The sequence below is a fragment of the Amblyomma americanum genome, chromosome 1, assembly GCF_052857255.1.
Source record: "Amblyomma americanum isolate KBUSLIRL-KWMA chromosome 1, ASM5285725v1, whole genome shotgun sequence".
Taxonomy (NCBI): domain Eukaryota; kingdom Metazoa; phylum Arthropoda; class Arachnida; order Ixodida; family Ixodidae; genus Amblyomma; species Amblyomma americanum.
The window spans coordinates 525,365,791-525,378,512 of record NC_135497.1 but is presented as its reverse complement, the minus strand read 5'-3'; the positions used below and the strand labels follow the sequence as shown (position 1 = coordinate 525,378,512).

Here is a 12,722-nt window from a genome sequence, read left to right as displayed (position 1 = left end):
CATTAATGACATGATTACAAAAAAGATAATATGGAAATTTAACTTGACAAACCTAGAGTTCAAACATCATAGGAGAGAAGGGATGCTCACTCACCTCTGGAAGTCACTTCATGGCACGGAAAGTTGTTGCATCGAATAATAAGTTTGAAATGACCTGCTTCTAAGCAGTGCACCGCTTCTTAGTGTCTACCAGCAAAAACGGATTTCTGTCACTATGTAGTGCAGTGGCATCTGCTGTGATGGGCGCCCTTAATTGTTTGTGTCCCCTGCAGCTCTTTTCTCATGCCAGCTAATTTCGGGCTGCTAAGATGAGCCTATAAAACTGCACACTTAACTTTCGTAAATGCAGTTTCACCCATGTTGTAAATATGCTGAGGATGAAGTGCATCAACACTTGGTACGAGCCACACCAGAAAGTAGATCTGTTTCTAGGAAGGAGCTCCCTTCAAACACTTGTTTCAATGCAGTCTTTGAATTACGTCACTTAATTAGCACGAGACACATCATATTTTCAGCACTTTAATTTAACATGACTATATATTGCTTTAAAAAGAAATTGAATAATCTAGCTGTGTAACCATATATATGTCTGCTCATGACATGAGGCTTGGGCTATTTATACTGAATAAAAGTACCATAGAGCATCAGGTTTGTAGCAAGAAATTCAAAGCTGCTGCTACTTTAAGGGATGCCAAGGACAAATCTGATGGATTACTGCTGTCTGAAAACAAAAAAGCTACTTACACATCATAACGCTTTAAAAGGGAAGTTGCAAAAATTTAGATACATTTGCTGTCATCATTAGAGATTTTTGCAAGAAAAGTGTAGTTAAAAAAGACGGGTTCTTCACTGGATCTGTGGTGATGCGCCATTCAATTATAAATGGTAGTTAGCAGTTTTTTTGCTATTGTTATGAATTGAGAGAGGACAAAAATTTAAAATTATGATTTTATCTGCAAGAACTAACAACACAGAAAGCAAGAGCCTTGGAATCGATTATAAGAAAGCAATAGGTTGAAGTCATATCCTCCATGCCCCTTTAAAGCTGGTGCTTCTGCCGTACGTGTTGTTTTCATTTCGCCAAAAGGAGGCAAACAGAGGTGCCATATTCTTCTTTGTCCTTAATGACTGAACTGGATCCACCGTTTGTGGGCATAAAAGGGGCCAAGTGTGTTTCCAGTCCAGCCCTTTACATGCATTTTATGCAGTGGTAAACTGGCTGCATGGTGGCTGGTCGACAATTAATGGTTTGTTAGTTGTCAAACTCCTGGCAATAGTCTTATAAGCCTGAGAATAATTTCCATTTACACTTATAGCTTGATTAGAGTTGCATTCTAGGCAAGTTGGTAGACAATCACACTTCTTCGAAACATGAAAAAAAAAAACTTGCACATAAAGCCTACTCACAGTTAACTGGTTATTGCAACAAGAAACTTGGTGAAGAAGGAACCGAGTATGTGAAACACTTGGCTTTGCAGCCAAGCATTACAAAAAAAGATAAATACATAAGAATAGAAGAAAAGTTACTTTGATCTCACTCGCTTAATGCATGAGCAGTCAAGGAATTTCTGAATCTGAGAGTGCAGTGGGAATTAAGGGGCTTTTATGCTTGTGCTGCCTCCTTTCGAGACATGAAATGCCTTAGCTCTTTCATGAACTTTGTTTGTGCTTAAAGATGAGTTATTGTTCCTGAGAGCACTCGCATAGCAATTTTTCATTCATCAAATTTTTTCTGGGCTCATTAATCCTAGGGTTGAAAGATCAGGCTTTTAGGTTTCTTCTTTGATAGCATTTTTGCTGCAGTAAAAACTGAGAGTGCACTTCCTTCTGCATACAGGTATGCCTATACCGTCATTTTTTTCACACTGCAAAAAGTTAGAGAGCTCATTGTGTATTTTCTACCATTTATCTTGAGAACGCAGGAAATGGCTATGTGTTGTTGGATTTAATGTGGTAGTGTAACTTGTTTTTACACCACAATTTCTTGGTCGTGAGATGATCGACGGTCCTATGGACACCCGTTCAGGTTATTGAGATTACTTGAACTATTGCAACAGGAAACGATAGGTTATGCTACTAGCTCATGTCATTAATAATACATATTGTTTTGCTTTCTCCTTGATCTTTTTATCCCCTGACCCCTTTCCCCGGCTCCTGGTTAACCTATCTTCCTTTCCTCCTCCTCGTCCTTCTCGATTTGCTTTGCATATTTGTTGTAGTTCTTTTCCAGAAAATTGAAAACTTCAGGGGTACGTTTCTTTATTCAAACATGTGCAGCCTTCATACCTGCCTAACACGTACCATCCCGATCTAATTTAGGCGCCGGTCATTGAAAAAAACAAAAACAGTACCAGCATCCCAATACAACAACAATCCATTTATTATTTGATTATGTTCCAATGATTGCAACATTCCATGAACGAGAATTTAGTAAAGAGAGGAGGGGCACAAAAAACAAGCCAAAATAAGACTGAAGAAATGTTTGTGGACATGCAATTCTAGCCTGCCAAGAGCAAGTGCAAATAGTAGCTGGCCTTTGCCATGATGTATATCTATAGGGTCACCTCGCTCTGTAAAGTTTAGCACGTTCTGAAGTAGGCTTGGGTTGACTATTTAATTAAGGATGTTTGAATGAAGGATCTTTTATGTGTATTGAAAGTGAAAAATAAAGAGAATATCCTGGTGAAGGCATTCTCGTACTATAATTTTGCATCTAGAAATAGTGTGACTTCACTCTTTCATTTAAAGTTGAGGAATTAGTACAACAGTGAATATTTGGCACAGCACTAAAGTTAAATACAGCCTTGAAGTGTGGTGCATGGCCTAAGTGAAGAATTGTACAGCTCAAGAGAAATTTATTGTTATTGCCATACATATTATGCCTAGTGGAAGAAAAAGGGTCGTACCATATCAGTTGCGTGCAACTATAGCCTGGTCTTATGCTAGTCCAAATTGCTACTCTCTATATTTGCAGTTTTCAAAAGCTCGTTTCCGTAGCTGTCTGTCACCTTCAGCCACTTCAGGAAATCAATATCTGTTCTGTGTATAAGATAGTGTATATCCTTATTTAATTATTGTGCTGTCGTATTTGGACTATGCGGGTATTACAAGCATATTTGTTCCTGACCATTGCAGAAGCAGTAAATTGTACAGAAATGGAGAAAGGTAATTAAAGTACTTTAAATCTGATATCGTAGATGTTAGTACTTTGGAGTATGTAGACTCCTCCAACCCTATAGCACAAAGGCTGAGGTCTGTGAAGCTTAAAGCCATGTGATGAGATATCCAAACTGTATAAGTAATTAGATTGCAGGATAATTTTATTTATGACAGCAGGGTTCTGTGAATGTCAGTGACAATGCAATCAACATCATGCTGTATTGCGTGAACTGGTACTATACCTAACTGACTATACTAATGCGTGAAGTAACAATTTTGTATTGCACAGGCCAATAAAAGATATGAAAAATACGAAATGCTCTCAACTCTATACTCCTAAATTTTCTCCCATACTGCTGATGTTGTATATATTTCATTGCAAGGCAACAGTTCGTTTGGTGTGAACAGTCACATGCAAGCCTTTGCATGTATGTCGACACTGGCGCAATAGTAGGCAGAGTGGCTAAATTTTGCTCTTGGGCATACACATTTGATATAGTCGTGCACCTCCATGGCTTTATGCTGTGTAACCCACAACATAAGGTATTGCATTTGCTTTGCTGAACAAATGTCAGTGAAAGGCTCAGCAATAACCACTGATGTGTTTACTTAAGATAATGAAATATAATAGCATTGCTTTACTTTGATATACTTTTTGAGTAACTATATATTGCAGTTCCTATCTAAGTGACTAATTTATGGGTACAATTGAATTAAATTGTCAATTTGTACTGCAGATGGAAGCATCTTTTCCAGTCAGTTCTGATTAGTTGGTGTGGTGGTGGTAAAAAAATTTGAGACACAATTAAGGGGCAAAAATTTCCATAGACAGACGGGCAAGTCCAAGACTCTATGGCTGAAAGCCGCTGAGTACCTGAATTGCTAGGTTAAAGATTGAGAATGTACGTGTGTTAGAAGGAACCGTTGCATCACATAATTTTTAAAACAGGCAAGGACTGCAGATCCAATTGAACTTATGGTTTTCATGCAGCATTTAAGCCCCCACGTCAGTGATCGAGGCACCAACTACAACTACATGTGAGAAAATATGGCACTGATCTGGTCCATCCTTCAGAAGCATGCATTCTCGGACACATTTTTATGATACACAAATAGTACTAATGCATAATCCAAAATGTGGACTGTGGTTAAAATGGTTTCACAAAAAGATCACAGGGGGATCTGAACTGTTTGCAGCTATACAAGCAATCTGGACAAATACATGTGTATCAGGTGACAAACTTTGGAGAGGAACTTAACTGTTAACTTGTCTGCTATATGGTATTACACTCACCACCTATTAATTCGTTAATTTGGTGGTGTATGTTTGCAGAAGGTGACACATATGTATGCTACCTTGAGCATTGTACCTCTGCTGAATGCCATCTGAAATTTGTTCTTGACACTTTACACGCTGGTGAGAATAAAGCGCTGGCCAAAAGGCTGTGATATATACTTCTTTATATTCCCACTTTAATAGAAACAAGCTTCATGCGCATGTTGCACAGAAGGAAGATACATTTGACCCCTTTGCTGGGCTATATATCTGCCTGAAACCCTAAAGATGAGTGGTACAATGAGCTAATTACAATATCAGTTTCATTACTGTCTTAATGTTTTGCCCGTTCAATACACATATGGACGACTGAATAAGTACCTGCAGTATGAACATGCTTTACACAATGACCTAGCTTCTTCATTAGAGGTGAGAAAAAAGCAGCTAGAGATGGCTGACTGCATGTGAATTAATGGTGCACTTTATTGATTACCAGAGAGCAACAGCACACATAATTGTTGTTGTTATGATTAAAAGTGGAGACAAAAAAAAAACGCTTCCTTGTATGTTACACAGCAGAATTTGGCACAGAATGCGCGCGCATGCCTTGGTCTAACAGAACATGCGATTAAAGTGGATAATGGTGTGGATTTTGGCAACACCCGCCCTAAACGAGTTTTAATATGACAACAGTACGAAGTGTTCTGTGGTGGCACATGTATCGAATGTCAATGATTGAGCGAAGCGAACCACGTGTCTCTCTATCGGGCGCGTGAGCAATGTATTCAAGGCATACGTCACAATTGTATAAGCACCATATTTTATCGCCAGCCTGGCTGTTTTTTTCTGCGCTATCGCCGTTCAATGCGCCCACCTTACATTTTCTTACAGACGGCGACTAACAGTCCAGGGGCGAAAGAAACCGACCACGTACGTTTAAGTAGTAAATTCGCTGACGCATTACCTAGCAAAAGATAAAGGATGATTTATGCGCATATTTGATGCAAAATTTGCTCTTGTGCTTGAATATCTAAAGGCCTAAAACATTTATATTCACACTACGCAACATGCCAGAAGAGTTATTAGAATTATATGTCCAAGCGCGCATTATATTCTGCCTGAACTGTATGCAAGTCGTGGAAGTCGTCGATATTTGCACTTTCGCTCAACTGTATATAGGTTGTGGTAATCAGCGGGCGCTAGATGATGCACTGCTAGCTGTTACAACAGAATTGTGAATGATAACAGCTATTTATAATCCGCAAGCACATTTGGAATGTTTCAACGAGAGAAAGGTGAAAGATGAATATGCATATGTATATATATATTGTTGCGCACAGCGATGAACGGGACGACATCGGTTTTAAGAAGCCGTCTCGTCCTTTTCCTTTTCAATTTCATGGTGTCTCATCACAGGTCGATCGTGTAAATTTCCCGTGTGCGCTGGTACAGTGCGAGCTGCTTCGATGCGGGAACTATAGTGTTTTTAAGAGAGATCTATTTTAAGGAGAAAGCCTTTAATGGGTCATCATTGTCCGTCCTTCCGCGAAATCTGTCCCACTATAGCAGTCAATAAATAAATGACAACTCGCTAAAAAAAAAACTTCTGTGCACGGCGGGATTTGAACCACCATCCTTGAGTTCAGCAGCCGAGCATACTACCCACTACACTACTCCCTTCTTTTTTTTTTCCTTTATTGCCTGGCTTTGACACAGAAAATTGCACATAACAATCAACAAAAGACAAACGCTATGTACACCCGACTCGAAGTCAGCCAGCATGAGTCTGGCTTCGTCAACTTAAAATTCACGCAGTGTACAGAGTGGCTCTAGTCTTGAGAGCCACTCCGGAGGCTCCGCTGCGGCCTTCTGAATGGCCAGAAACATGTCCATACTTTCTCGAAAGTAGATTCGGGCAGGTCTTGCGTCTCTGTCACAGTGAAAGCCTGCCATTCTCGAGCGCCATATACAGTGGAGGCCTGTCAGCATTATTAAATCACAAGGCACCCCATCCTCATTTTCAACACATAAGTAACGGATGCCATACGGGTCTAGTGGAAATTCTTTAAGGTTCGCTGTAATACATCCCAAAAATAAACCCCTTCCCAACAGTGTAAAAATACATGGTCTATTGTTTCAGGCTTTCTGCAAATTAAACAGTGAGAACCCCAGGGTAAAAATAATTCCTTTCCCTCTAAAAATTTTTTAACCGGTAAGGTTCCGGTGTGCAGCTTAAAAAAGAAGGTTTTGGTTCCTGATGGCACCTGCATGTTTTTAACTCTCTTTAAAACATCTTTGCCTTGGCCTCCACTGTACAAGGCCCTGTACAAGGGCACCGGGAAAACTACATCGCACAAAGCACGGTACAGTTTCTTTCGTTTCACAGTCGACAGAAAGTCATTTGAAAACCGCGCGGAAACAAACCTTACACTGGCTACGATTTCCCGGTAAAAACCGGTGACCCTACTGTAAACGTCAGCAGTTCCGACTATGTACTCTGGAAGCAGATGCCGCAGATTAACTTGGCATACGGTACGCAAAAACGGGTCTCTTGATCCCGAAGAAACAAAAAACGATTAACCAGCTGTCTCAAAAACAAATGGCCCAGTTCCAGCCCGCCGTCTTGAACCCACAGGTTGGTCCGGCTGCAGCGCTCCCATTCAGACGACCAGACAAAGATGGCGAAAATTCGGTGTAGCTTTTGAATACTTAACCGTGAACAGTGCAACACCTGCATGACGTACCAGAGCCTGCTGATAAAGAACAAGTTGCAAACAGTGGCTCTGGCGAAAATGGACAAGGTCGTTCCTTTCCACTTATCAGCTCTTTCCCGTATCTCTTTAATCTGTCCTGTCCAATACTGTTCACTGTCACGGTAAGCAGCGAGTGGAAAGCCCAAGTATTTATCTGGCGTCGTCGTCCAAGGCACGCTGGCAAACCGCTCCGGCGTAGATGCCCACCTTCCGTGCCAAAGTCCGAGGCACTTCGACCAGTTAACCCCGCTGCCAGTAGCTTGGCTGAAATCTCGTACACATTGAACGGCCTCGCTTATGCCTCCCTCGTCAACGGCAAACACAGCAATGTCATCAGCGTACGCCAGAACCTTTACTTCGGCTGCTTGTAAACTGAATCCGGTAATACTTCTGTTTTTCAGTAGCTTCAAACAAAGGGTCTCCACATAAATACAAAATAAAAGGGGGCTGAGGGGACAGCCCTGGCGCACCGAACGCTGCACGCTAATGGGGGCCCCCAGACTCTTGTTAACGATCAATTTCGTCGTGCAGTTCCGGTACGCCAGGGCCACACCCTCGCGAATAACAGAACCAACGTTAACATGGCTCAATACTGCAAACAAAAGTTCATGGGCAACGCAGTCAAAAGCCTTTTCTAAATCGATCTGGAGAATAGCCACCTGACCATTTGTGTCATCACAGGTTTCTAAGACACTGTGCGCAACGTGAATATTTGTAAAAATAGACCGCCCTTTAATCCCGCAGGTCTGATGCGGACCAACTAAGTGATGAATCACGGTCTGCAGCCTTCGCGCCAAAATCTTCATAAAAATTTTGTACTCAACATTAGTGAGTGCTATCGGTCGGTATGCTGTCACCAGTCGTAATCTGTCTGTGTCGTCTGTTTTGGGAATCAGCACAGTATGGGACGACCCATAGGACGGAGGCAGTGCTTTGACTTTAAAGGCCTCGTTAAAGATTACCCTCATGACCGGGGAAATTACATGTTTAAATTCTTTGTAGAATGCCGCGCTGAACCCGTCCGGTCCATTCGACTTTCCTGGGTTTAAACTATCTATTGCTTGCTCGACTTCCTCTTGATTTATCTGCTGTTCTAATCTGTCTTTAGTTTCGTCGTCCAGACGCGGCATCTCGGCTAGAAACGCCTCCTTAAATGTGATAACATCTACCGGGTGCGATGCGAAGAGCGCCTGGTAATGCTCGAAAAAGGCTCCTTTGATGTGATCGATGTACGTGTTTGAAACACCTCCCCATTCTATTTCGTTAATGTGATTTCTTTCGGCACGGGATTTTTCCAAACCAAGTGCTCGTTTCGTTGGCGCTTCCCCTGCAGCCATGTTTTCTGCCCTTGCCCTCACCAACGCTCCCCGATAACGTTCTTCTTCGATTATCTCTAGCTTTTGTTTGGTTTTTCTTATGTCCTCCATCCATTTACCAGGCGCTCGGCATTCCTGTTTTAACATCTTCTGAAGCAGTGTCTTTAGCTCAATTTCCTGTTGTTTTGCTTGATGACGTATACAAGTGGCTCTTTCTATTGCTTTTAATTTTAAAGTTTCCTTAGTGAGCTCCCACTGCTGCCATATCCTCATGTTGCTACTTGGTTCTATTTTTGCTACTTCTTCCCTTACAGCTCGGTTATAAAATTCGTCCTGAAGTAGCTTGTCATTCAACTTCCACATTTACCATGAAAAACCATTCCCCTTCTTAATGAATCCTATGCAGCATTGAACCAAACAGTGGTCAGAAAATGATACCGGCATAACTACATAACTATTGCATTTAGGTACAGTTTCCGCGGATGCATAAATGCGGTCTAGCCGTGCGTGACTTGTGCCCTCGAATCGTGTGTACCTTACAGCACGCGTTCCTTCAAGACACTCTGCTACATCCTCGAGGTTGCAGTTCACAATCATTCGTAACAACACTTCGGTGCTTTTGTCTCGGAAACCTCGGAGGCTTGTCTTGTCGCGCGCACTAAGGACACAGTTGTAATCGCCCATAACAATCAGCTGTCTGTCAGTGCGAAGCCGTTCTTCGACGCTTTCAAAAAACGCGGCTTGGTCATTAACCACATTAGGCGCGTAGAGGCAAACAATGCGCCAGTCTATGTTACTGAGCGAAAAATCGATGGACACGTGTCGACCCGACAAGCACGAATGATGACCGTGTACATCTATTCCCGGCAACTTCTTAACAAAAAGAATACAGCCAGCCGATGTGCCTACAGTATGGCTAACGACGGCAAAATACCTAGACGTGAAACGTCGCACCATGCTCCCGGTCTCTTCCTCACCATCGACTTTAGTCTCCTGCACTGCCAGTATATAAATATCTTGCTCCGTTATAAGTCTGTACAGCTGGCTTTGTTTTCTTTTACCTGCCAGGCCTCTGACGTTTAGGGTAGCGACTTTAAACGGAGTTGCAGAAGCCATTTTAACTTAGGAAGAAGAGACCGAAAGCACGGTGCTTACCTCCCGCGCCTAGCATGTCGCTAGACGATGCCGTCGCCGCCGGTGTCATCCGGCGCGAGCACGTGCTCCTGGTCAGGAGGCGCCTTGTCGCCGCCACGCTTCTCAGCCGGAACTTTTGGGCGCGGTCTCAGACCGGCCCGTCGTGCTTGGGGCGTCTTTGCCGGCGGTTCCCCGACGCTGGGCTCCGCTGCCTTCTCCCCGTCGGCCTTGGTCTCGGCGTGTGGCCGCTTCGCAGGTGTAGTCACGCCGACGTTTATGCGGGAGTCGTCCTTTTCGTCGTGGCTCTCGCTGGCGGCCTCCCGTTCCACGTGCACGGACGAGCTCGCTCCATCTTTGGGCGTTTCCACAGGCGTCGAAGATGGGTCAGTAGCTGGCGACCCGCTCTCCTGAGCCACAGCCGTGTCGGTGTTGCTACTCGCAACAGCTGGCTGCACCGGCACCCCCTCCGCTTTGCCCGTGTCGTCGGCACCGCTCGCTGCCTCCTCTGCTTCGACGACGTCCATCAGTTCTGCGGAGACGCTCGCTGCTACATGCCCGGTGGCCGACGCGTAGGTACGAACGCAGTCAGCCTCCGAGTGTCCATAGCGCCGGCATTTCGAACACCTGGGCACCTTGCAATCGCGGCGAACGTGCCCCGTGCCGCCGCAACGAAGGCACTGCATCGGCCGCCCGGGAACCACCACGAGAGCCAACTCGCCAGCGACTCGTACCTGGTGGGGCAGGTCGTCCACCTTCACACCTGGCTTCAGTTTCAGAAGCACGGTCCTCGTGGTGGACCCCTTCTCCTTCATGCCGGCGACGCGCCAACGCTCCCGGGTGACCTCGGTCACGTTGCCGAACGCCGCGAATGCCGTACGGATGTCCTCGTCGGCGACGCCGTGAAGCATCCAGTGGAGGCGCAGCTTTACCTGGTGGTCTTCTGGATCGAAAACAATGCAGCGGCGTCCCTTGACTTCCAGCTCCTTCGTGGCGGCCAGTTTCTTTGCGGCGTCAGCGGTGCTGAAGGTCACCGCCCACACGTGGTTTATCTGGTACGCCCCCAACGCCACGACGTCGGGGAGCGCACCAGCGTTGGCGAGGGCGTCCCTGAAGTCTTCGACCCTGTAGGGTCTCGCACGCACGTCCCCGTGCAGAAAAACCGTGTTTAAAACCACACGTCCGGTAGGCAGGGTAGGCAGGACGATCTCGTAATCCTTATCAGCGTCGCTGGCAAACCTGTTTCCGCGGCCGGCAACGGCCGCTATCGCCGCTCCGTGGGAGCCCATGATTCCGCGTCCGTCACGCTCGGTGGCCAGAAGTAGAATCCGACTACACTACTCCCTTCCAACACGAAATCGGTTCTACTTCTCAAATATATATTTTCTTGATTTTTCTGTGCCTACACTAATATATGACGCCGGAGAGTGCGGAAAGGCGCCGAATCAGACGGATATGCCTCCCAAACACCCTCCAATGTCTCCAGCATAATATTCAAAATAACTGTGTACTTAACATCTTAACCACACATCAGTGACACAAGCAGTAACACCGCGCTCAAGGCATTCGACTACCGCACTTAGGTCAACAAAGTGTGCGCCCTCCTGAATTTTTTGCATATCTTGCTAACGCCGGCTGTGTACACTGCAGTCGTGATTTTTTCCCCCAAATTCTCGAAATTCATATGGAAAACGCGACGGCTGAGGCCATATATAGCTTGCGGCGATGCTAATCAGAATAAGCTGAAAATTGCTTATAAACCCTTCGCTTGGAATCGATCGAGTGAACTATAGTCCATCTGCACCACACATATCATTCTCTTAAGAGACATTCGTCATTGAAGATACGTGTTCCTGCCAAGCAGTTTATTCATTCCACTTAAAATGAGTGCGCTGCAGGCTCTCCCGTATTGCGCGTGTGCTGTGCACGGAGTCTCACGGACAAAGAATGAATTTTCTAGATTACCAATTAGCGCGCACACACGCGTATGTATAATCGACCCATTTCCTATGGTTCGCGCTAGCCCGCATTGTTTACATATCGGGATTTGTGAGAGATTTTTAAAGAACTAACGCGCATATATATTATAGTTCGATCTTTCGATCGATTTGCCTAAGATTTTTGTGTAAATCCAATAACTGCCCCAAGCAAATCCTCATGGATTATCACCCACAAATTTCGTGGGTGATAATAAATGCACTGGAATGGTGGAGAATTAGTGGCAAACAATGACCGATATCGTTCTGCCTATTGAAGTGGCGTTGCCAATCCTGGGGAAATACTACACAACGAGGGGCCATTAATGGAAATGTAACAGAGTGGCACTGCCTATATAGGGAAAATAGTGACCATCCAGGGCCATTATTGGGAATGTAACTGAGTGGTAATGACAATATGGGGAAAATAATGGTCAAATAATATAATAATAATAATAATAATTGGTTTTTGGTGTAATGGAAATGGCGCAGTATCTGTCTCATATATCGTTGGACACCTGAACCGCGCCGTAAGGGAAGGGGTAAAGGAGGGAGTGAAAGAAGATAGGAACGAATAGGTCCGTAGTGGAGGGCTCCGGAATAATTTCGACCACCTGGGGATCTTTAACGTGCACTGACATCGCACAGCACACGGGCGCCTTAGCGTTTTTCCTCCATAAAAACGCAGCCGCCGCGGTCGGGTTCGAACCCGGGAACTCCGGATCAGGCCATTATTGGGAATGTAACTGAGTGACAAAGCCATTATGGGGAAAATAATGGCCAACTGGGGCCATTATTGGGAATGTAACTGAGTGGCAAAGCCATTATGGGGGACATAGTGGCCAACTGGGGCCATTATTGGAAATGTGAGTGGCAATGCCCATATCGGGAAAATACTGCCCAGCTTGGGCCATTGCTGGCGATGTAACTAAGCGGCACTGCCAATATCGGGGACACATAGAACATGTGGGGCCATCATTGGAACTGTCGGAAAGAGGCATTGCCTATATTGGGGTAATAGTGGTGATGGTGGTCCTATGTAGGACCACCATTTGCCATCACAATCCCAATATTGGGCCAATGGTTTGTGCTGCCTGGGTAGGACCCTTCG

The 12,722-nt window shown here is 44.8% G+C and overlaps 1 protein-coding gene and 1 long non-coding RNA gene across 2 annotated transcripts in view; one reads left to right on the top strand and one right to left on the bottom strand.

The window, feature by feature from the left end:
* Positions 1–12,722, top strand: part of LOC144107396 (uncharacterized) — a 41,098-nt gene that overhangs the window by 22,835 nt on the left and 5,541 nt on the right. The gene's annotated exons all lie outside the window — the stretch shown is intronic.
* Positions 9,680–10,924, bottom strand: LOC144099628 (uncharacterized). The gene has a single exon (XM_077633132.1). It carries the CDS (start codon positions 10,922–10,924, stop codon positions 9,680–9,682), a length of 1,245 nt encoding a protein of 414 aa, XP_077489258.1.

Coding starts and splice junctions, on each gene's coding strand:
- LOC144099628 (XM_077633132.1), bottom strand. CDS start 10,924: ATGGGCTCCCACGGAGCGGCGATAGCGGCCGTTGCCGGCCGCGGAAAC.